Below are 27,160 nucleotides of genomic sequence, written 5' to 3'. Positions count from 1 at the left end.
ATAATTGTCAGGCAATCATAATTGGAATTGCCTGACAGTTTTGAAGTTGCTAATATCGTACCAAAAAGACACATTATTATCCAAGTTGAGGAGGTAAAGCTGATGAGTTGCTGTTATGGGTGATTTCAAAGAAATAAGGGATATTTCTTATGGTGGTATTTGTTTTCAAAATTGATATTGTTCAGCGATTTTTACTAAAAGTAGTTCAGACAACCCATTACAGTGATATTTCTCTTATCTTACATTTCATAAAAAGTAATTTTCCTTCCGTAAACAGATGAGTGTAGGTTGACTCTAATTCGGCACTTGTACTATATGTTAAATGACTCTAATATAGGGTAGTCTTCTGAATTATTTCTACTGATGATTTCAATTTTAACTCGCCAAATTCTGGCTACTTTGGAACCTCTCCCTCCCTCGATGTATCCTACCGTTTATTATGATTCGCTAGTTCGAACGTGTTTTACCAATAGAAGCCGTACACTATACAAGTACAAATAATTTTTTGTGACTTGTATAACTACAATTCACGCGGTATTGTAAGAATATTGCAAGGCTAAAAAGGAATGAATTTTTCATTGAAGTTAATATTTAAACTAACGTCAAATAATTTTTAAAGTAAAACTAATACGTGACATTTGCAAACAGAATTTTTTTTCTGCAAACAAAAGACTATTGTATATTCTTTTCTTTTCATTCTATTTACGATTGACGCATAAAAAAGTAACAACTGTCACTCATATGGTGTGCCCTATGCCTTAATCCTTTTATATTTTAACATTCATTTATTGTATTGTATTGGTAAAATGTTATATTGTAATGGTAGCCAACATTGGACTTACACAAAATTCTGTTTAATTCATTTTAAAGTATATTAAATTTTATTATAACTAGATTGTGACGTCAATTCTGTTATTATTTTGTAGTGACGTCAATTGGCATGATTAGGCAATAACTTATTGTTTATTGTTTTTATATTCTACCGTATATTTTTCATGAAAATATGGACTTATACACTGTATCGAAGGTCAACGGAGTAGTTTTTTGTATTTATTTTTTTTCAATATACGCACTTATTATGCGAGCTATCAAAAAAAGGTCGGCTAATGTTATAAGCTGAGACTGAAACTATAAAAACTGGAGGTACATAATGGTACTGAAGTCGTGTGAGTGCGAATCTTGTAGTCCACACGACTAACTTCCTAGAGGGGGAAAAACATTAAAAAAAGGTCTTGTTAGCCTTCATAGATTATTCTTCGAACATGTACTGCAGCTTATGCTGAAACGATCATTATCTCTATAGATAAATTATGTGTTTTATCCACTTTTCAGATTCTGTTCATTTAGCTTTTTCCAGTTTTTTTTATTACGTTGAATAAGCCCAGTCATGTGTTAATTTCATAACTGGTTCGCGAGATAATCGCGGAAATATGTAAAACTGGAGATTTTCAAAATCGCCCCCATTTTAAAAATTCCCTCTGGGAATTTCATAATGCAATACCAATACGAAGATTCAGTCCTCTAGATCAAGACCAATATCAAGATGATGATCTTCGTCTTGATTATGGTATCGCTGATCACTAAATGGACGCCGTAGTTAGTTTGTTTTTTTATAAAATCTGTAGATAGTGTTTATTGAATATTGAAAGAATTTTATTAAAAATCACTCTATACAGTGCATGAATGATTGCATTTGTTAGTTTTAAACTTTTTTTTTTATATTCATTTAGCTCTTTTGTACTAAAAAACAACAAAAGTGCCTATACAATATCTATTATGTATGTATGTATGTATCTGTATAACAGATACATTATATTTTGTATACGTAATACATTGTTTGGGTATGTACAGAATGTAGCAGAATGTAGTTCTTTCATTAATATTTTGATTGTCACTGTGATCTACCAAAATGATACTGGGGTATTTTGCATAAGGAACTGATAAATGTTGAAAATCAAAATTTTGTTGAAAATAAATAAAGATCATGACGTCATCAGAAATAAAAAAATTTAATTTTGCTCTATCTCATTCAAATTTTATCCAATTTTGATAAATCAAGTATGTAATCCTACTAAATTTGAGTCATAATTTTCAAATTTGAGATCAAAATTAACCTAGCTCTAATAGGTTTCAAGAATATGGAGTCTTGGTCCCGGAATTAGCCACATAAGGGATAGCTAGTGAAAAACTAACATCACAGCTGAAAAGAATGTCCCAAAATTAGTCGGTTTTAAAAAAAACTCCAATAAGATCAAATTTGCTTGTGTTATCAAAAATCTATACATAAGAACCTTTGCATCAACAATTTCTTAGCGTTTACACCGCCCAAGCGTATCTGTCTGTAAAGACTGAAGTGTGATAACATTGTTTTACCGCGAAATTTGAAATGTGGGCATTATTATTCTCTCGGTCTTATTCTCTTATTTATCTCTGATACCTCATCACTGTGTTCCATAATGGTATGAAAAGAGAAATCCAGACAAGATCATCCGATTTAAGTTCTGTGACACAATGTATGCATATTATTTAAAATATACATACAAATTACAAAAGAGGTGTTTATTTGTCAGTAACATACATTACTGACAGGTTTGATAAATAATAAATAGTTAATATATACAATTTTATTATTGATTTTAATAGACAAGTTCAATCAAAACAACAAATAATTAACTACCTACAATGATGTTATAATTATTATATTTTTTTAATAACTTTTTTATTTAAATACTCTAATTATCTGTATGTATCTGATATTTAATATTTATGTATGTTTGTAATTGCGATCGGAAATTTATTACTTTAAATAAGAAGAACTATCCATATAAATATTATCAAAGATGAGAACTCTAGGATATTTCGAAATAAATTTCGATTTTTGCCCCAATTTCCTAGATTAATTTTTGTATTATATAAAAACGTATTTCGAATACCAAGTAGTCATCATCAGTATGAATTACAGTGGCGTAGCTCGCCTTGGAGGGGCCCCGTAACAAATTATTTGGCAGGCCCAAATGAAGGGTAAAGATTTCTCAAAAAGAAACAAAATTGCTTGTATTAAATTAAAATAAATATTTATTGATTATAAGTTATCACTTCCTCCTAGAAATTGAGCTAGCCAAACAATTCAAATTAAATATACACTTTTCTTGCCTTTTTTCGGAAAATTGATTTATTAAATCTGAAGACAATACTTAGGTGACATTGTGGATAACATTTTAATAATTTTTGCTTGCATACGTAAGGGGCCTCTGTAGCTCGGGGGGCCCCGAATCATTAATACGGCAGTAACTACGCCCCTGATGAATTAGCTAATCGTAATTACTCTTATTGTCTATGTTACTCGCTGCTCATTTGGTGGCGTACTGCACATTGTAAGTAAGTAAGTATCAGCCAAACTGTAATTTCTTTCTGATTATTCTAGATTTTACTTAGCTAGAATAATCAGAAAAGAAAAATCTTCTGATGATCCCATCCTACAACCATAACCTTAACATAGGTAATAGGCACGTTGTTTGTGTGAAATCAGAGGATTTTCTTGCAGGTTATTTAAAAACTGCCACTCCTCTCCTATTAATTAAGATGGAATTTGATTTAAATCACAAAATACAATAGGTAAATAAACGTGTAGTAAAAAAAAATAATTTAGTAGGTAGGTATTTTGAAACACTAAAATATGTTATATTCATTTTTCTTGAAAATAAACGCACATGGACAATCATTCTATTCGTTGCGTGCCTTTTAGTAACCCAATATTGTCGTGATATAATAGCTATCCATTAGTTATCAAATTCTGTTGAGAAAATAGGGAATGAACCAAAATACTTTGTATCCTTACTACTACATCATACCCTATTACAAAGAAAGTATAGTGCCTCTTAATTATACAATTCGTTGTTTACATGAAATTAAAATGAGCGTGCTTGTGTATTCCTCGAAATGATTCTTCTTTAATTTTTAACATCACTCGACTAATGATTCTCTATTTATGGTTTGAAATAAATTTAAATCCATAATTCAATGCATTATATTCCATATTTGGTTGTTTAACACTTTTTCCATTATTTTATAACATCACAGCATCTAGATATACCTACATGAATAAAACAAATTATCATTCTAATTAGAATTATAAATACTACAGGATGATACAAGTTATAACAGCAAGATTTCATCAAATGGCTGAAATAATTTAAACGTTAAAATAATTTCTTAATATACTTACCGTATGAGCTAAGGATCCACAACACTCTTTAAGGCTTATGATGATAAATTACGAAAACTATGATAAAAACATGGGTTTGCCGTTACCGCGATACGAGAAAAAAGAATCTCCGACTGACTTTATCCCAAAAGTGAAAATATTCACAGTAGTATCGTTTTTGAAGCGAAAACTTCTTTAGCGACGTTGGGCACTTTTTGGTAGGGGTAAATGGTATGGGTTCGCGTCATCGACACGAACAAGTACATTGAAATTTATGTAAATACAAATACTATCCACAAATCGATGATTGTATAATTAATTGTTATTTCTATTGAATTGTATTTATATTTTATCATAATCTTGTACAGCCCGTAATATATTTAAATAATAAAAAACCATATAAACATGCATATAATTGTTGCTCGGATTGTCAATAGATGTGAAAACCAGATTGATGTTGATAATTTTAATTCAAATATTATTAAATTTCAAATCTTTATACTAAAAGTTCTAGCTTTTCACTTCTATCGGCAGTCCCTATGATTGCCAATATTATAGAGATACGTTTTCTGCCATTTGATAAACTCCTGTTGTTATAACTGGAACCATCCGGTATATTTTACTAGCTATCTAAGTTATCCCACAATGAAACTTCTATGATTCTTTTTATATACCGTTTGATGGATTGATAAATGTAAGTTTAATAATTTTAACTAAGAGGTTTTATATACGAGCAAACAAATTGTGGGAAGTTCACATCCATCGAACGCTTTCAAAAAGGTTCAGTTTTTTACAATTTTTCATCACTTGCAAATTTTTTGATTTTTTTCTAAAATATATATCTTAGGAAACATTGTCGAAAAAAACTTTATTTCGACAAAATGAAAAATAAAATCATAAATTTCGCCTCCCTTTTATGGCTCATGAATGTTTGATACTTAAATTTCTAAGCCTTTTATATATATTTGGTAAATATCAGTTTGTTTATATATGTTATTTTTACTATCTTTTACTATAGGTAACATATTGGCTTATATTACTTGGTTTTAGAACTGAAGATCCACCAATTCAATACATATTAAAAATATCTACAGATTGATTTTTAAATAAACTGATTACATATTAAAAATAATATTAACATATAAATTTAAAAGAAACCCCTGACACAAAATCATGTTTAATCGATTCATTTGTGGCATCGTAGCTCCTAAAAGGTCAAACTCATTTTTGTTTTGCGTATTTTTTAGTACATTTTGGAATTGGATGAAACTCGGTGGATGGTAATTTTGATTCAAAAAGTATAAAAATAGGTTATTTTAATGATTGGATGCCGAGTTTCTGAGATATCGCAATATTTGGATCGATTTTAGTCTGTATCTCAAAAACTATTCGACCAGTCAACAAAATGCACCCGAATTTTGTACTTTTTGGGTCAAAATTACTTTATATAAAGAGTTTTAGCGAAATTGGAGTTAAAAAAATTTATCGATTTTTTGCAATTTTTTTAAGGGGTACCCCTTTGAAAAAATCGAGAAAATCTGGAAAAGATTTTCGTTTTTGAATTTGATGAAACTCAGTGGTGGGTAATTTTAATCCAAAAAGTATAAAAATTGAGGGGTGCTTTTTAGATATTTTACAATGACTTTACTTTTATACAATAAAATATGTATAATAATTGAAATAAATCAACCCACGCTTTTTTACAAAAGTGTGTCTTTTGAATTTTTGAAACTAATATTTATTTTGATAAAAGTCATTGTCAGTTCCTTAACTATAATTATCATTAAAGTTTATATCGTTATAAATAGTGTTGTGTTTTCATTGCATATGAAAAGTTTTTGACGTTTTTCTGAAAAGTCATTTTTAAATCAACTTGTTTAAAATTACACCTATACCTTCACCCCTAAGCATCCAAATCTCTACCGAGGTATTACATAGATAAATAGATATAGGAACTGGTATAGTTTTATGAAAATTAAATTATAATTAATATATTTATTCCGTAGGTACATTATAATATAAAGTTTCTAAATTGTTTTTGTTTTCAACATATAACCATTTGTTAGAAAATTGAAAATTATTTTATTAATAAAGTCACTAGGTAAATATTATAACTAGGAGAGAGCCATATCTAGAGAGGGGGGGGGGCAAATATGGAGGCGATTTTACACGAAAACATTTCTCTCTTTCTCGAAATCTATAAAGCATAGCAGGCAGTAATGAATCTATTAACACTTAACCAATTATCAATGTTTGTCTTCAAGGCCAAGGCATCCGTGGCTTCATGCCCACCTATGAAACCCAGCCTGTGCGTGATTATGACATTATTTTCAGACAACCACTTCCATAATTGATCCATATTGTTTGTTTAGGGTTTTCTATCTTAGGAACTCAAAATAGCTGATTTTGAAAATTGGTAATTAGATCGAACATTACCTACATTTGTTTTGATCAGGATATTTATTATGACGTAACATAAAATTTCCTTCTACTTACTTTAAATTATCTCTATTATCTTTAACTTCTGATAACTCACAACGCTTTTTTCTTTTAAATGAAAAAACTTAAAATTGGAACAAAAAAAATTGACAGATTATGTAAATTTTTTTTGCATATTCTAAAAATTCATGGCAAGCTGAATCGACTGAGAAAGTTTTTGTTTCCTAGGTAACCATGCCCGTTTTTGATATCGTTTTTTTTTTTTTGTTGTTGCACTTTTTTTGATTTTACCTTATACCAACCAGCAAACAAATCGGAAACAATAGCGTGCGATAAAGAACATAGTTCCAAAAATAAGAGAATGTTTAACTCAATAGTCGTTTTGCGGATCTATTTTATTAATTATTAAAATGAGATTAGATCCAGTATTATGGAACGTTTGGTCGCATTATTTATACCGAATATACGAATTCTTTCATAGTTTGAATAGGAATGAATCGGAATTAAACAGACTATAATTATGATCTATTTTAATATTAATGACGATAAATTTAATAAAAATTGCAAAATAACCTTGTTTGCAAATATTTTTAATTAATGTAGATGATATATACAAGTAGAGGCTGCCTGTTTGCTGAACTAATGACAATATATGCTTAGTAATTACTGCGTTATAAACTTTTTTCATAACAAAATGGTAATATCATTTTTCAATGTGTACAGAAGATTTTTTTTTGTCAAATGTTATGTATTATTTACTTTGATACAAAAGAAAATCCTATGCATTTTTATTGCAGTGAATATATTATAAAAGGATAGTCGAGCGCTAGGGCAATTTTGGATAAAAGGCATGTTTTTTTTATATGAAGTTGGACTAAGGTCAATTCTGAAAATTTTAGGGAAATGACATCAAAAGTAGGCATATTTAACATAAGAAAACCGTAGGATAGATGATAGGTTTCATAGATTTCTCCAAAACTAGTCGGTGGAAATTAAAGTTATTTAAAGGGAAGTTAAAACCTTATTGAAAATAAAAAAAACCGTTGTGCCCGACTAATTAAGGATGCATGAGAACGGTAGTGGGGACCCAAATTTAAAAATATGTATATATATATTCAATTTTGGTGGTGAATTTGCATCATTGTTTTTGTTAATATTTGATTTTTTTTTTTGTTACAGACGATTCTATTGGGAGATAGTGGCGTGGGAAAAACTTCACTATTAGTGCAATTTGATATTGGAAAATTTCAAACTGGAAGCTTTTCAGCAACAGTAGGAATTGGATTTACGGTAAGTGAATTATTTTCAATAATTTATTTGTAGATGTTATATTTTGGATTCAATGATTATTTTTATGTTAAAAGAAATGAAAAGTTTTTAACTAACATAGATTTTTGAAAAATTTGAAATATGTCTAGTTCTTAATTGATGCATCTCTGAATATTTTAGTTCAAAATTTTTAAAACAAAACTGGAAATATGAAAAAAATGGGAATCGGCGCGTAAATACCAATATGGAGCAAACCGTCCTTGGCCACTGTACTTATAGGACCATGCAAAAGAGAGTCATAAACGCATCTACCTAATCTGTAGGCAGCCTGAAAAAATAATTAATTAATTATTATTGCTATTTTTATTATCGAATTCTTAGATCGATTGTACTCATTTTAGTTAAGGTTAAAGTATCACAATTTAAAAAGGAAACTACGCGAATCATTTTACGCCGTTCTATTATGAAAACACATACTTATAGGGAATTTTTGATTTTCAATAAGTAGGAATATTTTTTATTATTTCTGGGAATATTTGTTTTCCAATATGCGTTTACCTTGAATTCATTGATCTTATAGTATTTTTTGCTGCCCTGATTTATTGATTCTATGTCGTTATATTCTTTTTATAGAATTAAATTAAACCTCTTCATTCAAACACAATATATTGTACATAAAAATTTATAGTATGCTGACTACGATTTTAACTTTAAATACAAAGTTGAACATTGTATTTAAACATTTTTTTCTGTTTAGAGTCAAACAACAAGTTGATGAAATCAAAGAAAATTCTTTTTATTTATACTTTCCTTATTTCCTAGATTTTTATACTATGCATAAATGTAATATGCAAGGTATACTAAGTTTAGTCTCAAGTTTGTAACGCTTAATAAATATTGATGGTACGCACGAAATTTTGGTATAGGTGTTCATAAAATCGTCTAATTAGTTCATTTTCGGTTGTCCGTCCGTCCGTCCGTCCGACTGTCAACCCGATAACACAAAAAAGAAAAAAAGATATCAAGCTGAAATTTTTACAGCGTACTTAGGACGTAAAAGGTGACGTCGAGTTCGTAAATGAGCGACGTAGGTCAATTAGGTCTTGAGTCCGTAGGACCTATTTTGTAAACCGTTAGAGATAGAACAAAAGTTTAAATGTAAAAAATGTTCCTTATAGAAAACAAAACAGCTTTTGTTTGATACATTTTTTCGTAAACATGCGCGAGGGCGCAAATTAGGCGTAAATTGTAATGTATAGTATGCATTATATGGGAAAATTAGTATGTATGTGTAATGTGATAGAGTAATCAACATTGTCTATTCATGGTATTTCAACAATTAACTCAGTCAATTGTTTGTTTTCACTTGTATAATATGAAAATTGAAGGACGTACATTCATGGCACTTGTTTATACCTAGATAAATAAAAAAAATTAAGTTACTATAAAGATGTATATAGATTTGAATGATTTAAGAAAGAAAAAATATTATGGTTATCGAATTAATTTCGTTGGCTTTTTAGTTTAAAAAGTCACAAAAAACAAAATTATACATGGGAATAAATGGGAAATAAATTATTATTTCTCAAAAATAGTATCGATAACTATACTTGAAACTTTTACCAATTAATAATTATTTAAACTTTGAACAGAATTTTATTTAAATTATCCTTACGAGACAATTCGCTTAGTTTACGCAGATTCTGCGAGACAAATTTTTTATGTATTATATTTTCTATATTGATTATATCCAAAGGCTTCAATCTTTTACATTTTCTCACAAAGTATGACTCGGAGAAAATAATTAAGTGCATCAAACGCTTTAGAAAGCTTTTTTTCCAAAGATGTTTAATTTAAGATTATGTGGTGTAGGTATAAAGAAATGTGGTTGAAGCGATGATGGGTATCTATCCATTATCTTCCACACTGGTTATAAATAATAAGTTTAAAAATGATATGTCTATTTATTATATTTATTTCCGTTTCTCACCTTCTCAAATAATTTTGACTAATATAGCTTTTAATGGGCCTAATACCGATCTTGCTCGTCAAAGCTCTGTCAAAATGGAATAAGCCGTTTATCAGATTATTATGAACTCTTTGGTATTTTGAAGTGTTTTAATCTCACAATTTTTTTAAGCGAGTATATTTTTTGTGAAACACTTTTAAATGTAAATATTTTATTATAAGAATCATTTTTTGGTCTTTTGGTTTTTGTTACATCGAAAAATTTACTGGAAATGTCCATTAAATTTTATTAATATAGATAAGCTGATAAAGATTTTCCTACAATCAGAGATAGGAACTTATTTCATAGATGTACGCTATAAGAACATGCCATGTATAATCGGATATACATTATATAATGATTTTGCAAAAGAGTCGTAGAAATTCATTACAAATTGATTGACTTTATAACGCTCACAGGAAGCTAATCATAAAACTATGTCTGCTATTTGATTTATATAACATGTAACAAATTGATAGATTCAGGTTGATGGGGTTAAATCATGAACAAAATAGACGAATATGACATTTTTAAATTTTATATATACTTTAAAGTTGTTGCCACGCTATGACCATATTGACCCATGTCACCCTAGACCCCCCCCCCACCATCACAAACTAAATTGGCTCTATCTAAAAAATTTAGTTGCTTTTATTTGCTAATTAGCTATTAAACTGCTGGAGCAGCAAAATCGGGAATAGAGCAACTATGTGCTATTCCAGACTATAATCTATCTCTGTTCCAAATTTCATCCCGATCCGTTCTGGCGTGATTGAGTGACAAACTGAATTCCAGCTGAGAGACAGTAATGAAGCTTTTGTAATTTTCATTGAGGTGCCCTGTACCGTTATTCCAGTTATTCAAACTAAGTATATAAGTATACTGAAGTTTGTGAATGCATGTGACTATGAAATTCAATATTGTTCTTACACAACAAACAGTCTTCGAAGACTTAATATATTAATTGTTATACATTTCTAAGTAATTCAGAAACTCAGAGAGACTCGAGGAAATCAGAATCTTTTATGAGAACACAGACAAATTTGATCCGATCTCATTGTAATTTTTGAAACCCTCTTATTTTGGGTCATTCTTTTCAGCTGCGATGTCAGTTTTTTGCTAGCTATAACTTATGTGCTTAATTCCGGGACCAAGACTCCAAATTCTTGAAAGCTATTGGAGCTAGGTTAATTTTGATCACAAATTTGAAAATTATGACTCAAATTTAGTAGGATTACATACTTGAATTATCAAATTTTATAAAAACGTGTGATCCATGGTACATTAGTTCGTTATATGGAGTAATATCATAATGTACGATGGGTCATACTAAATTAGTATTGATTTAGATGGAATATAACATAGCCCACTGAACTGTTTTACTAAAAAACAAATGTACACAAAATAATCATTCATTCGAATATTTACCTGCTAGTTGGTAAACGGTTTTTCATCTAATTGGTATCTTATAGAGAGCAATATGGAAATTAGAGAATAAACCAAGATAGTAGATTGTACTCTTGGAGTGTTGGTATTACATCTTTCCCTATAATATTTTTATATTATTTAGAAATTAAAAAAATACCTCACGTGTAATTAATGAATAAATTCAGTTTCATCAAAAATAATTGTAAAAATTATTACATAGATTAATATTTAATTTTTCATAATTGAATTTTATATCATTTTTTTATCAGGGTTGCTGAAATATTTTCATATGTAAAAAAAAAACACTGCCGTAAAGTGATCCAGTACATGTCAACAGTACATTCGTGGCCAACTAGTCGATCGCGATGGACCAGTGATACGATTAATCGTAATTTCCGGTTCGAGCCTATTTTGGTCGATTAATCGCAGTTATTTGACTTGATGTGTTATATTTTTAATATAACTTATGTGTGTTTTACTACCCAAAATTTCTCAAGCTATCGTCTATGTACTTGTTTTCTAACGCTGCGGATAAAAGTACAAATTCATATCTTTAAATTCATTTCTTAAAGATACGCTAAGACGGTAAAATTGTCAAATATAACGTATCTTTTAGAAAATATCGTGAGAGAAAAATTAGGGCAAGACTTTCCATTCATTTTCTCAAAAAATATAAAAGATAGACAGATGAAAAAAAAAAGTTATCTAAAAACTGAAGGAGACAATATAATCGATCAGTCAAAAGGACAATATTTCTATACTTAACGTCCTCATCATTTTACATTTATTGAAAACAATTTGTTTTGATATTAGACCATCCTATTTTTACAGGTATTCTATAAAAAATGTTATTAATGTGTAATATGTACCCTACAATATCACTCCATCGTTATTTAAAAATAAAATGGTTTTTTATTTTTAAATGAAAAAGCAATTAGTAAATAAGCTTTATATGTTTGATTAACTTATCAATTTTTGGACATAATAATAAAATGTAGGTCAAAAATATTATTAATTTTATCGAAAAAACAAAATCCTTTGATTTTAACTAAAGGTATGTTAAAGTATGGTTTAAGGTATGTTGTACTTAAATAGCGAAAACAGTTTTTATCGAAAATTTAAATTATTTTGTACTTTTTTAGTTCACATTTTAATGAAGCGTGTCTTTTTAGTTTATTTTTTTAAATTAATAATTGGCCTCCGCAATATTCGATAGGAAAATGGCTTTCTGTAGAACTTTTTCAATTCGTCTCTAAAATGTTCTTCGGATCGTTCTGATCAAAAGTTCTCACGGCCACAAAGATTTTTAATGGGTAGTTTTCGAGCTACGGGTGATCAAAGCTACACATACATTATAGCTTTATAGTCCGCAACTTGAAAGTACTTATTAAAAAATTTTTTGCAATTTTTGTAAGGGGTACCCCTTTGAAAAAATCGAGAAAAACGCAAAAAAAAATTTTGTTGAAACTCGATGGATGGGGTAATTTTGATCCAAAAAGTGTAAAAATCAGGTTAATTTAATGATTGGATGCAGAATTTCTGATATATCGCAATATTTGGATCGATTTTAGTCCGTATCTTAAAAACTATTCGACCAGTCAACAAATGCACCCGATTTTTGGACTTTTTGGGTCAAAATTACCTTATATACTGAGTTTTATCAAAATTGGAAATAAAAAAAATTTTTCGATTTTTTGAAATTTTTTTAAGGGATACAAAAATCGAGAAAAACGGGAAAAAAATTGTGTTTTGGAATTTGATGAAACTCAGTGGATGGGATAATTTCGATCCAAAAAGTATGAAAATCTGGTTAATTAAATGATTGGATGCAGAGTTTCTGAGATATCACAATATTTGGATCGATTTTAGTCCGTATCTTAAAAACTATTCGACCAGTCAACAAATGCACCCGATTTTTGTACTTTTTGGGTCAAAATTACCTTATATACAAAATGAAATAAAGACGGTTGAACCAGGCTATAAAGTAAATTATTCTGTGGAAACGAGAAGCTTCCAATTGCGTCCTTTTTCCTTTTATCCGGTTACCCATGTATCCGGTTACGCATGTTTAACCTTGCTATACTCATTTCTAGTATACCGTCTGTATTATAACACAATTTTCATACAATGAATGTTACTTTGCTATACGACAAAGAAGTCAGTATATACATTCATTGTATAAAACCATTGAACATATACGTAGTTCTACGTACATACAACCTAAAGTTAATAAATACTACGTCATTCACACAAGAATTCAATGTACATTCGTTTGTATTTATGGCACCTGTAGTCATAGTAACGTGCATTTAGTAACATTATTGTGATGTGATCTATACCGATTAGATAGGTGATTTTAATAGAAAAAAATCTGGAGCGAGCTACATTTAACTTTACCATTATAATAAAATTAAAGAATTAAGATATACTAGTTGTTTAATTTACATTTTGGAATAGTATAAATCTCCCAAGAGTATGAAAGAGTACATATGTATACATTAAGCAATGCAAACAAGAAAGAAGTGTTATAGGTATGCATTCTTGCTATGAGTTGAATGTAGCTTCGATTCGCAGTGAGTTGTACACAGCAGCTTTAGAACCATCGCACTGCCTTTCTTTTACATCTCTTTCTTGGGGGATGCCTATGCCAAGATGTAAATTAAACGCATGGTATACTCTGTGTGAGTGGAAGAGAGTTTTACACAGTTTGTCAACCATCTCGTTAGCCATTTATTATACATATATGAAGTAAAAAGAGTATAATATATGAAGTAAGACGTTCTTATGCATAAGACAAAGAACTCAACACAGCACAGTTTTGCATAGCAATCACATAGCAAGGCAGGTTTAGTGTGTCTATTGACAGCGGTCTAATAAAAATTCGAGGATTCTAATAAAAATTTGACTCTAACTCCTACCAGAAAGATGTCACACTTACGACCACATAAAATTTCTGTATAAGGAAGTATTACCATTTTGAAAATTCAAAACGAGAGGTGCCGTGGGAAACCCAGTAGAAACTATGTTATTATTGTATCTTCGTATATTATAAATGTAGCGCTTACTTTTTTACTTAGAAGAGACATACTTCTGATTTAGTAGTCAACCCAATATGTGCGTACATTACCTTTATATTTGGCTTGATCAAGATATTTATTATGACATAACATAAAATTTCCATGTACCTACTTTAACTTTACCTGCATGTCGGTTTTTGGGGTCGCGTCGTTAGAACGTGCGATAAGGAACATAGTTCCAAAAAAGCACACTGAATTCTTATATTCTATTTTTTCTGTTAAAACTGTCTGACTTATATGGATAGTTATCGTGTCGTATAGATGGTTATATCAGGCCAGTGTACACGGTCAGTGAATCATTTTGCTTGAAAATTGCATCTATCAAACGAATATGTTGCCGTACACACGTACAGTGGTGGATTTACACTAGGGGCTTTCGGGGCTAGTGCCCAGGGCGGCAAATTTTCTAGGGCGGCAAAATTTGGAAAGTGGAAAAAAATTTCTTTTATAGTCATCAAAAGTTCTCTATAGGAATTTTTTATTCTTTCAATTAATCATTATTTAGGGGATAATTTAAGAAATTCAACTTATACATTATTTGTCAAATCGAAATTACATGCTGATGAATCGCGGGATGGAGATGTACAATTGTCAGGTCGAGACCACTTTAGAATCAATACTTTTAATGTCATTCTTGACAATCTGGATTCTGAATTGCGAAAAGGATGCGTTGCATATGAGAAGATTCAGAAAACGTTCTCAGTTTTAATTGAATTTGGCAATCTGGATAATAGAGAGATTCGAAAACGAGCTAAACATTTAAAAAATATTTATTCTTCAGATCTTGAGTCCTCATTAGATGATGAGTTTGTGCACTTCCATGCTTATTGCACTGAAAAACAGGTGGAACGAAATTCACCTTCTGATATTCTGAAACTTTTACGAGCAAACGACCTTTACACTGAGTTTCCGAACGTAGAAATTGCATATCGAATTTTCATTACTTTAGCTGTAACAAACTGTAGCGCAGAACGATCTTTTTCTTGTTTAAAAAGAGTTAAAAACTACTTGCGTTCTACAATGAGTGCAAATAGACTCAATAGCTTAGCTATTCTATGCATCGAATCGGACGTACTTCAACGTTTGAATTGTGATGATTTAATCGACCAATTTGCAAATCAAAAAGTCAGACGTGTTTGTCTGTGAAAAAAATTATTGTTATATAATTATGAGTCAAGCTTAGTGCAAAATTTGTAGTTCTAAGAACAAAAACATATTTTCTTACATTATATTGAGTATATAATAAGCATAATAAATTATTTGCAATTCATTAAATATTTTAATTTTTTTTAAATAAGATATCAAATCTATATAACTTTGAGTGAAATTTCAGTGATGGGGCGGCATTTATTCGACTGCCCAAGGGCGGCAAAATTTTAAATCCGGCCCTGCACACGTAAATGTTATACTGTTACATAAATAAAATAAGAGGTAAATAAAAAAAATTAGACTGCAAATAGGTACAAAACTCGAAATATAGCCCTTCTATCAGATACAAAACGTATGTATCTCGATTTCATTAAAATCGCATCAGTTATGATCAGTTTTAAATGTATCCATGCACATGCAATGTTATAGAAATAACACTTAAAATGTTTTTGTTCTACCTTTGCCAATATAACAACAAATCTATTACAATGAAATTTATTGCAGATAAATTTTAATTTATTAATTACATCTCATAATAAATAGTGATGAAAAAAATTACTCTAGGTCTTAAGTCGTGATTAAGAAAGATTTGCAAGACCAAGATTTCTTCCATGCGCCAATATCAAGAAGAAGACCACGATTTGGTCTCGAAAGACTATTGCAAATATTCAGAATACATTATATAATTTGTGCATTTAAAAAAAGTATTAATTTCGAGTTTAAAAATAAATAAATATAATGTAGGTGTTTAACCATTTTTATACCTATACAGGTAGAGGTGGTAGATGACGTCAAATCATTTATTTAAATTTTTCCAATAATTTAAATGTTTTAATTCAATAATCCAACCTTAAATATATTGATAATTGCGTTATTAAAGTATAATTAATAAATACATATTTTTAAATGTTTGAGCTAAATTGAGTGTTCTATTTTTATTACAAATATATTTTCATTTAATAAATTTATTATTTATAAACGAAGAAAATTCATTGAACATAAGAGTAATTCTTTCTCGGGGTTTTTGCTCTACCGATATACTGAATAGTGCAGTTCTTTAAATGATTTTTTTTTAAATACCCTCGATTGGAAAAGAGCACACATTGTAAGAATTTTATTTTTGTTTCTTGCATGGTTTGTAGGGAAAGTATGTAATCCTAGTAAATTTGGGTCAAAATTAACCTAGCTATAATAGGTTTCCAGAATGTATAACCCTGGTCCCGAAATTAGACATATAAGTGATAGCTAACGAAAAACTGGCATCGCAGCTGAAAAGAATGACCCAAAATTGGTGGGTATCAAAAAAAATTCCAATAAGATCCGATCAAATTTGCCTGTGTTATCAAAAAAATCGAATTTTTTAACTCTATGACGTCATGGGAATCCAAAAAATTTAATTTTGCTCTATCACTTCTAAGTTTTATCCAATTTTGATAAACCAAGTATGTAATTCTACATAGGTTTCAAGAATGTGGAGTCCTGGTCCCGGAATTAAGGACATAAATGATAGCTAGCGAAAAACAGACATCGTAACTAAAAAATGACTCAAAATTAGTGGGTCTCTATTTCTGTTGCGCCGGTGGCGCAATCAATTGTTTGTTTTCACTTGTTTTCTTTCGAAATACAACAGTGAATGTTAAAACTGCAATTGAGCTGTTATTTGTTGACGCAGAGCTTTGGCTGGAAAGCATACCCATAAGTGTGTTTGATTACATTAGTCATGCAGTGTACAGTTTTCAACAACATATTTTTTAATAGAGAAAATGTTATTTATGACGGTTTCGATTTGATTAATATTAATCGTGAAATTTTTCAAATGAAGAAAATTTCAGAAGTCAAAATTCGTTTAGAGACATTCAATATACAAAAAATTTAAAGTGGAAACTTTACAGTAATTGGATCTTAACTACCTTTTTGTTGGAAATTCGGTGTATGCATTCCTGCTCTTATGTTGTTTGTAGTCGTACTACAATTCAACTTAAACCAGCTAAAAGTAATTTTCTCCTTATTTTCTAAGAATATTGATATTGATAATCATCTAACAGGAAAATGTTCATGATTTATGTAGAAGAGAACCATTTGAATTGTAATAAAAAGTAAAATATTTTGTACCTATTTATATATTTTATACCTACCTAATTTGTATTTGATATATAGTGCGCGCGTGCCACTCTCATGATTGGAGCACTTAGTTTCGATGGAAACATTGAATCTCCACACAGCCCTCTCATGCTCATCACATCATCATAATCGTCAAGAGTGTACTTTCGCTTCATCATAAATTATTTAGTACTTGTTAGTGATGCTTGTTGCAACTCTTGTAACCGATTTTATTTTTCTTTAATATAACAATCATGAAAAGTTTTTTGCAAACTTTTTGAAACTATTCAATTAATTATAAATTATATTCTTTTTAAAGTGACAATAAGTAAATTAATAATGGTAAATCAAAATTGTAAAATACTTTCTTTTAGTTCTTTTTATTATTATTTTAGGTAAGCAAATTAGTTGTTTTTCTATTTTTTGTTTTGTGTTTTTAGAACCTTTCTCCATGGACGCAATTATTGGTTGTAAACTAGTTTGCTATTAGTTGCAAACTAATTGTCGATAATCAATTTTCCAACCAAAATGAAGTAAATGTAAATAACCACAGAAACCGACTGATTGCAAACTAGTTTCCAATAGTTCTGCAACCTAAATTGCAGTCGTATGAGGAAAGACACCTTACTTTATATTATGGTTTTAAAGGCTGTTGTCTCCATACAATATTGTAAATATATTGTGCACTATATGCAAAGCAATGGTATGCTTAGTTTACATACATAGTCAAATAGTGTTCTTTTTAACGCGAGGTATTCTCGTATTAAAGTTTGTATTATAATAGACATCTCTCTACAACTACTTATACTCTAAATATGATTGTTTCTGTTCAACAATAAAAATTAATTATTTTGAGTAATTATATCTCAAGAATGAAACGGTCAATAATTTGTTTTTTTTTCAAACTCAGAACAAATACATGAATGTTCAGTTAGTTTTATAAAAATATTTTAATTCTAATTTTTTTTCTAGAATTAAAAACTGTTTAAAACCCAACTTCTCCTATGCTTATTTTTGTTTTTGTTTACTTTTTTAATCATGTATACGATATTTAATTACATCATGGTCTCTCGATTATAATTGATAATTTTTAATTTGATACATACAGCGTAAACTAAATATTGACAAATATTTTATCTAGTAATCTTAATTAAAGAGAATTGAAAAAAGAACCAGATCCTGGTTCGAGTGTATTTTTCTCTCCTATGCTCTTCATGTTAATTATCCGAAATTTAATTAAATTTATCTAGAGTTAGAGATGATCAATCGGTTTCCAATTTTGATGGTAATTGTATTATTATATTCTTAATAAGTATACACAAATTTAGAATTTTCTATCACTATGGTCATAACGAGACAACAGCTTTAATACCTATTTATTGTTTTATAAATATTTATTTTATTTGTTTACTTTATTGGTGTTATAAATTTTATAAGTTAAGGGAGTTCCCAATATGTATGTTTGAACTTGACTGTTGTTGTTAATACAGTTAGCAATGATATTTTATTACAACATCATTGTGTTCTTATTGTCCTCTTTTATGATCTTAACTTCTGGAGTGTCATAAAATAAAAATAATATTCAATTGTGTCATGAAATAAAGATTTATTTATGTTAACTATCATTTTGGCTCTTTTTTTTTACCCGACTGTCAAGGGGTGATGTTTTTCGCACGTAGCCTGTATGTATATTATGGAGTGTTTACTAAATTATTACAAATAGTATTTTTCCGAATTTATTTTGAAATTTTTTTTTTTTGAATTCAGTTATAAATTTGTTGAAAATATTAAAATATCTTCTAGTCTACCTATCTACACGTAATAAATAAATACCGATATCGCCCGTATGTTTATAATAACAATTATCAGTTATCAATATATTTCCATATATTACGACCTGCATTATACAATTTTGCAGTTACAGTCAAATGTTATGTGAGTCAGATAACAAGTTTCGATTAAAAAAAAGTTTAAACAATCAAAAAAACCCGACTTCGTTAAATATAAACTGAAAAGAAAAAGCAAGTCCGGCAGTTTACATAGCGACTTTAACGGAAAATTGGTATATGGGTATAAAAAAAAGAAGCAATTTTTCTAATAATTTTTTTCGATATCTCTAACCATCTGAAGCTAGGCAAAATATTTAGCATCGACCCTATTTGTCATTTTATAGTTGGCTGAGTTGAAATTTTTGATTTCGGTTTAGTATCTTAAAAAAATGTAACTCATCAATAAATAACGTAAATGTCTTCATTTTAAATGCGTCACGCTGTAGAAAACCGATGCCAGCATCTTTTTATTCTGATATAAAATTTATATCGCTTTTAAATACACTACATAGGCAGATATGTATAAAATATTTGTATATTTGTATATTCATTAATATTTTAAGGAGATATGCAAGGATTGAATAAAACTAGGGATTTCAATAAAACTTTATGCATACATTTTTTGATTAACAAAGTTTCCAAAAATCACAAAAAATTCCTAGGTCACCGGGCTATTTATTATTATTTTATCGTTCAAAGTTGGCTGAAAAAATGATGAATCATATAGGTTATCCTTTTCAATTGGACATTTCTATATCAAAAAATCTAGACAGTGTGAACGCAGCTCCTGCACTACAATTTTACTTCATTTGCATATTGAAACTTCTTACTATTTTCCTAATGCCCACAAAAATATACTTTTGTGGATTCTATGGTAAGTTGTTGTTTATCATCGTAACTATAGTTGTTAGTAACTTCATTTCCCACATTGTCAGCAACTTTGTTTAGAATTAAATTAAATTCATGTATAATTTATAGTACAAATATTATTATTTTAAACAATAAAACTAAATAACAACGTACACAAGATTAGTTTGCTTATTTATAATTAATTGCGTACTTTGTTTGCATTTCTTTATGCGCTTATTACGATATGACTGCTAAACATTGTAAATTTATAATCTAACGAAAATGAAATGTCAGAGCGTAATTCTTATTTTCACAATCTAAATAAGAATTAATCTCTTAAATAATCCGGTGACATACGCACGCCAGTAATTTTTCTAATTTCAGCAATCTATATAACCGATGACCACAAATTCGTATTCAAAAAGTAGGCAGAAAGTATTTCCCTTATCTTCCATATCTACCCTCTGCCCCTGTTCCAACATCTTGTGTAGAATTCTCAGACTTTTACTTTTGTTTAATTTATCAAACAAATTTTTTTAATTTGGATTACAATAAGTATATGGTAGTCGATATTATATTTTAATAAAATTAAAAATTCTAAATCAGTGAATTTTTATAAAAAGAAAACACGTCTCTTCATAAATTTAATCACTTTTTCGTGATGAACGCACACAGGGAAAACAGTGGTCCTTTTATAACATAGATAAATTCAATTTATTTCTATATAAAATAAGATTTTCTCTATTTCCGCGAAAAAGTGTGCACTATAATTAAGAAAATAATACAGGGTTGTACAATTAGATGTTAATTTTGATCTAGAGGTTGGTTTTTATATGTTCAACTGTTTTTTCGTCTAAGAACATTTTTAAAATACACGTCTATGCCACTTAAATGGTAATGTCTTTTTGGACAATTTGTATTTCCCTTTAAGTGGTCTCATTTTTTTAACTAAATTCCATCCATTTATGTGATATTATCTTATTGAAAAACTCCCTGTATAAATAAATGTACATGATTACATTTATATTAAACTAAAAAAGAGTTTAACGTATATAAAAACAGTTATGGTTTCATTAAGAGAAAGCCTACATAATATAAATTTTTCCTTTGAAAAGTAGTTAATTATACAGAATGACCCGAAAAGATCGTTTACAGAAACTTAAATGCTATATCAAAGATAATTATTACAATTTTGGTTTAAATTTGATAAATTTATGTTAAAAAATGTGGAAAAACCGATTTTCTTGGGGTTGTCTCTTCATTGGCTTATTATATAGATAAATAAGCATCCAAAACGAGAGATTATAAAAAAAATCGTACAATAGCTCTTTAGTAAATAAATTTTCTTAAAATCTACAGATCTGAACGCCTTTTTAGTAGGATAACATACTTAATGTGACCAGTACGCCACATTCTTGAACCCTATTAGAGCTAGGTTAATTTTTTCACAAATTTGAAAAGTATGACCCAAATTTAGTTGGATTACATATTTGGTTCATCAAAATTGGATAAAATTTAAATGTGATAAATCAAAATTAAATTTTTTGGTTTCTGATGACGTCATAAAGTTCAAAAATTCGATTTTTTTGATAACGATATATATAAGGCGCAATCTTAATACTTGCCACCGGCGCTATGTACCCTCGTTACAGCCCTTAACTAGTATTATCTGCCTGTCTCTCGAATATATATCTAAAATCAGGAATTTATTTTTCACCTATTCTCTTGCTGACTAATTATCGTGTTTTTTTGTCATCTCTCGTGGCATCACTATTATTAATAAATTAGCTTTCAATAAATTGTCAGGGTAGCTGTATCGATTGTAATAATAACGTCAAAGTTTTTAAAATTATGTAATAAGTAAATCAAAGTTTATGTATAGTATGTGATAAGTAGATGTATAGTTACATAATATCTCTGATAATATAATAATAATAATCATTTATCCCTTGAAGCTAGGAACATAATATTCAATATTACATCAAATACTTCTGGTTAAAAGGATATTTAAACAGGAACGTTAATTGACATTCATACTTATTGTAAATAAACAATTATGAACATTGAACATGTAAACCGTGAACCCATAATAAAGCGAAATTTTCATGATTATTTTTATTTGGATTTTTAGGATTGATAATGGTAGTTTAGATATAATGAATGAAAGGATTTTGAACGTAGCTCGAACATAGAAATTAAGATCATTTTTTCAATTTTCATGTTTTTCTACGATTTTTTTTTGTCTGCCATATAATAGTAGAGGGCCATAAGATTTATACGTCAGAATCCAGGGCCAGTGAATGAATCTTTATAAAAACTATTCGACTGTTTTGTTGAAAGCTTACTTGAAATAGCTAAAAACAAAAATTTGTACGATCTTGGGTCCGTAGGACCTATATTGTAAACCGTAAGAGATATAACAAAAGTTCAAATGTTCCTTGTAAAAAAATAAGCAACTTTTTTCAAAAGGGTTAAGGGCAGGTAGTTAGCAGCTATGGAAACGTCGTTTTGTTTTTATACCCTATATGCAATATATATCAAGATACGCTAATTTTAGTTTCAAGTTTGTTACGCTTAGAAATATTGATGTTACGAACAAAATTTTGTTATAGGTGTTTATAAAATCGCTTAATTAGTGCATTTCCGTTTGTCCGTCTATCCGACTGTCCGCCAGTTAACACAATAACTCAAAAACGGAAAAAGATATCAAGCTCTAATTTGTATAACAAGTGAGTTTAAGTTCGTAAGTTCATCTATGGGAAACAACAGTAACGAAAATTCATTGTAGGCTCACGATCTAATACTCTTAATCTAAATATTGTAAATGATTGATACTATCTGTAATAATATATTTATAACAAATATGAACGAGAAGCATTTATCCGAAATAAAATTAGTCTTCAGAAGATATGATAATTACCTAAGGGAATAATTAGTCAAATATGTTAATTAGATGTTTGAATATTCTAAATTTTCATAGAGATTAGATTTTCATACTAGATTTTTTGATATAAAAATATCCAATTGAAAAGGATGACCTTTATGGTGTATCATTTTTTCAGCCAACTTTGAACGATAAAATAATAATAAAAAGCCCGGTGACCTAGGAATTTTTTGTGATTTTTGGAAACTTTGTTAATCAAAAAATGAATTTATAAAATTTTATTGAAATCCCTAGTATTATTCAATCCTTGCACATCTCCTTAAAAACCTTTAATCTTACGAAAAGAAGTAATTTGATGGTTTTTGTAGGAAATTTCTTATTAACCAAATCACTGTTTTTCGATAGAAATATTCGCCCCGGGTAACTTTTGTAGCGGCATACGGCTTGATGGGGACTTTTAGGTTTTTATTTAGAACTACAAATAGAAGGTTCGTGCAAAAATCCAGCTTTCCGCGAATTTTTCCAAAGTTGGATCTTTATTTATTGTTTATTCCCTGGATTGTTTAGAAACATTGAAAATTTCCTTTTTTTTTTTATAGAAATTATTCAAATAATCAAAAAATGACAGTACAACATAAATAAGAGTTCAATGTAGTTTGGTTTATCAAAAAATGATTACCGACTTTGTTGTAAGATTGTGGAACAGTACACATAATGATTTACAAGAAGAACGGCGTGTCGTTGTACGTCGTAGTTCACGTCCATTAGATTTAGATCCAGATGATCCAGCTGTACAACAATTATTAATTGAATCTCGTAATTCAACGTCCACTACTGAGTTCACAGACATAGTCAATAGTACATTTCGTAATGGTGAATATAATAATTTAACACCGCCATGGACACCACGGTTAAAAGCACCACCAGAATCTTGTGATATCACTTGTAAGGTGAATTGAAATTATTAAATTTATTGGTATACTTGGGCAATGTTAGTTTATAAATTGTTTGTTTTTACCCGCTCTTTCATGTAATCAGGGTGGGGCAGCGAGTTGTGCAATTTTGAAAACTCTCCAATTTTTTCAAATTATTTTTTATTATATATTCAAATTTGCATCCTGTGTCGTTTTGTCTTCGGAAATTCATGCTCCGGTCAATTCATCCTTGTAAAATCATACTTGAATCATTTTGTGCTTAGGTATCCTACACTCAAAAAATTACACCTCGCAAAATGTCTCCGGAACTCTCATAAAGCTAATGGCTAAATGAAATGTCTGGATATTTCATCTCATAGTGCGAGGGTTTAGTATCTTTGTCTTACTCATTAGTCTTGGTCTTGCAAGTCCAGTTTGGGCTTGCATATGTGTAAAATCAAGGTCAAAGTGCAACACCAAGTATGCTTCAAGCCTAAATGTGTAAGATAAAGACAGTCAAATTAGCCTCGTTTTGGTCTTGGTGCTTCAATAGAAACATGTCCAACCCTTAGCATGTCTGGTTATCCCAATCAAAGGGTTAACGCGGGGGCCAAAAAAATACAAATCCCATTAGAGATTTGGCCAACCAGTAGAACGCCTAGGTATTTCAATCACATGGTTACGGGAAGGCAAAAAAATTGCATACCCGTGCCAACTCAACCGCGTAAGAGGTATGACCAACCCCTAGAACGCCTGGCTACGCCTTTTAATATGATATTTGTGCATTTTTTTGTATAATTAATAATTAAGACGGCACAACTAGGTATGACAGGCTGGAAATGAAATAACTAACATTTCTCGAGGAGCAATTCGAATTGTAAAAGGATGTACAAGGATGAACCGCTTCAGTTACCGGTGGTGATAACATAATCAAATTAAAAAATTAAATTTAATTTAATCAAAATAGATGAAAAACAAAGTTCTTGCAAAATTGATACTCCACAAAGACGTCACTTTTTAAGTAACTTCCTCTTTGTCTAATTCGGAGTTTTAAACGCTTATATTTTGCGTATTTCTATCAACTTCATTTTTCTGTCTTGTCTGTAAAAATTTACTCATCATCCCAATTACCTATAGGCATAACCCACTTATAGTCTTTTTTGTTTTTATCATAAAGGTTATGCTCCTGGGAGATTCTGGTGTTGGCAAAACCTGTTTACTTGTTAGATTTCGTGATGGAACATTTTTGTCTGGTAATTTTATATCAACAGTTGGAATTGATTTTAGGGTATGAGCATATTATATAATAAGTTGATGTGTTTTTGTTACCATTTACAAAAAAAAATCGTATTTTAATAATCATTGAATCCAAATTTTATGTTTTACATTATTACAAGCAAAAACTAATTTTTCAATTTTCAACTTAGAATAAAGTTATTAATTTGGATGGATCAAAGGTAAAATTACAAATTTGGGATACTGCAGGTCAGGAACGATTTCGAAGTGTTACACATGCTTATTACCGAGATGCTCATGGTAAAAATTATAACCAAAAATTACATATGAATGGTGCTTAATTTACTCTATCAACTTCACACATCGATAACCTCAAAAAAAAAAAAGACCCTAAAGAAAGTTATTGTAAGGTTAACCTAATCAGGTTGTTACAACTTTTCCTTATTATTGTATGAAACATTTTTTTGGAATACTGTATCGATTCCCCAGGAATTAATTTTTTTGTCTTATTTTAATCTATAACCGCTGAAATTTCGTTTATTAGGACTTCCTGTGGAATCCAAAAATGTCTATCATGAAAGTTTTTGGTATCAAAGAGAAGGATCTTTCTGGCACCTTCAATTTGACCTTGACCTTTATTTAATAGTCTACGACAAAATGGTGAAGTTGTTAGACTAAAACGAGCCACCTGTATATATGAATTTTAAGTAATTTTAATGAAATTTTTTTAGCTTTATTATTACTTTATGATGTTACCAATAAAACAAGTTTTGACAATATTCGAGCATGGCTTGGAGAAATTCGTGAATATGCCCAAGACGATGTTGTTATTATGCTCTTAGGTAGGTTATTATTCATCATTTTCTAATTTAAACTATAGTTTCATATTTAAAAACCTTAGTGTGACAAGTCTTAAGATCCAATTAAACCATTAATATAACAAGAGACCTTTGTCCTGATGTCGATTTGAATGTATCTTTCGTTAAAATTTGAAAATGTGCGAGAATAGATGAAAAGATCTGAAATCAAAATTAAAATCGATTGATAAAAACATAAAAGATATAAGCAATTAAATAATTCCATCTTATTCTTGCAAAACAACTTTTGATATGTAGTCTCTATTGCGCAATTGCAGGCTATGACGTCACCAAGTGTTATTTTCCTTTCTTTATATTTGTACATTTAAATCCTTCATATTTTCGTAGTTATTTATGTTATCTAAAAATTGATTTCACACGATGCTTTGGCTTTAAAACCATCATCTTTTGAAGCAATAAAGAAATTTTTGGACAAAGGCCCATTTAAGACAATTTTTATCTATAATTTACAAATACCTAAATATTCCAGGGAACAAAGCTGATTGTACAAGTGATCGAGTTGTGCGTAAAGAAGATGGTGTAAGATTAGCAAATGAATATAATGTAGCATTTATGGAAACATCAGCAAAAAGTGGTTTAAATGTCGATGTTGCTTTTATGGCAATTGCAAGGTAAAATATTGTTTATATTATATATGTATATAAAATGTTTTAAATAATTCTCTAATTGAAAATAATTTAATAATAATATTATTAACTAATTAATTAATTTTATTAATTATAATTAAATGAACATGTTGAATGTTATATAATTTTGCGTATATATCTACAATCGAAGACAATCTAGTATTATTTACATTACTTATAATATTACTATCTTGTTTATTATATCAATATACATGCTTTATATAACTGCTACAAAGCAAATTAAATTATTTCCTTTGCATCAATACCTAG

The 27,160-nt window shown here is 29.2% G+C and overlaps 1 protein-coding gene across 3 annotated transcripts in view; it reads left to right on the top strand.

The window, feature by feature from the left end:
* Positions 1–27,160, top strand: part of LOC123294960 (ras-related protein Rab-37-like) — a 32,822-nt gene that overhangs the window by 3,252 nt on the left and 2,410 nt on the right. For 2 of the 3 annotated variants that reach the window (XM_044876148.1, XM_044876146.1), the window contains exons 3-6: positions 7,823–7,933; positions 25,578–25,686; positions 26,118–26,228; positions 26,734–26,875. In XM_044876148.1, coding sequence (XP_044732083.1) covers positions 7,823–7,933; positions 25,578–25,686; positions 26,118–26,228; positions 26,734–26,875 — 473 coding nt within the window. Of the gene's footprint in view, positions 1–7,822; positions 7,934–23,942; positions 24,187–25,327; positions 25,439–25,577; positions 25,687–26,117; positions 26,229–26,733; positions 26,876–27,160 lie in introns of those variants that run through there. The other variant, XM_044876149.1, reaches the window with a different exon arrangement.

Source organism: Chrysoperla carnea, chromosome 3 (assembly GCF_905475395.1).
Source record: "Chrysoperla carnea chromosome 3, inChrCarn1.1, whole genome shotgun sequence".
NCBI classification, from domain to species: domain Eukaryota; kingdom Metazoa; phylum Arthropoda; class Insecta; order Neuroptera; family Chrysopidae; genus Chrysoperla; species Chrysoperla carnea.
The sequence above is the reverse complement of the archived record's forward strand: the minus strand, read 5'-3'. Positions and strand labels throughout refer to the sequence as shown.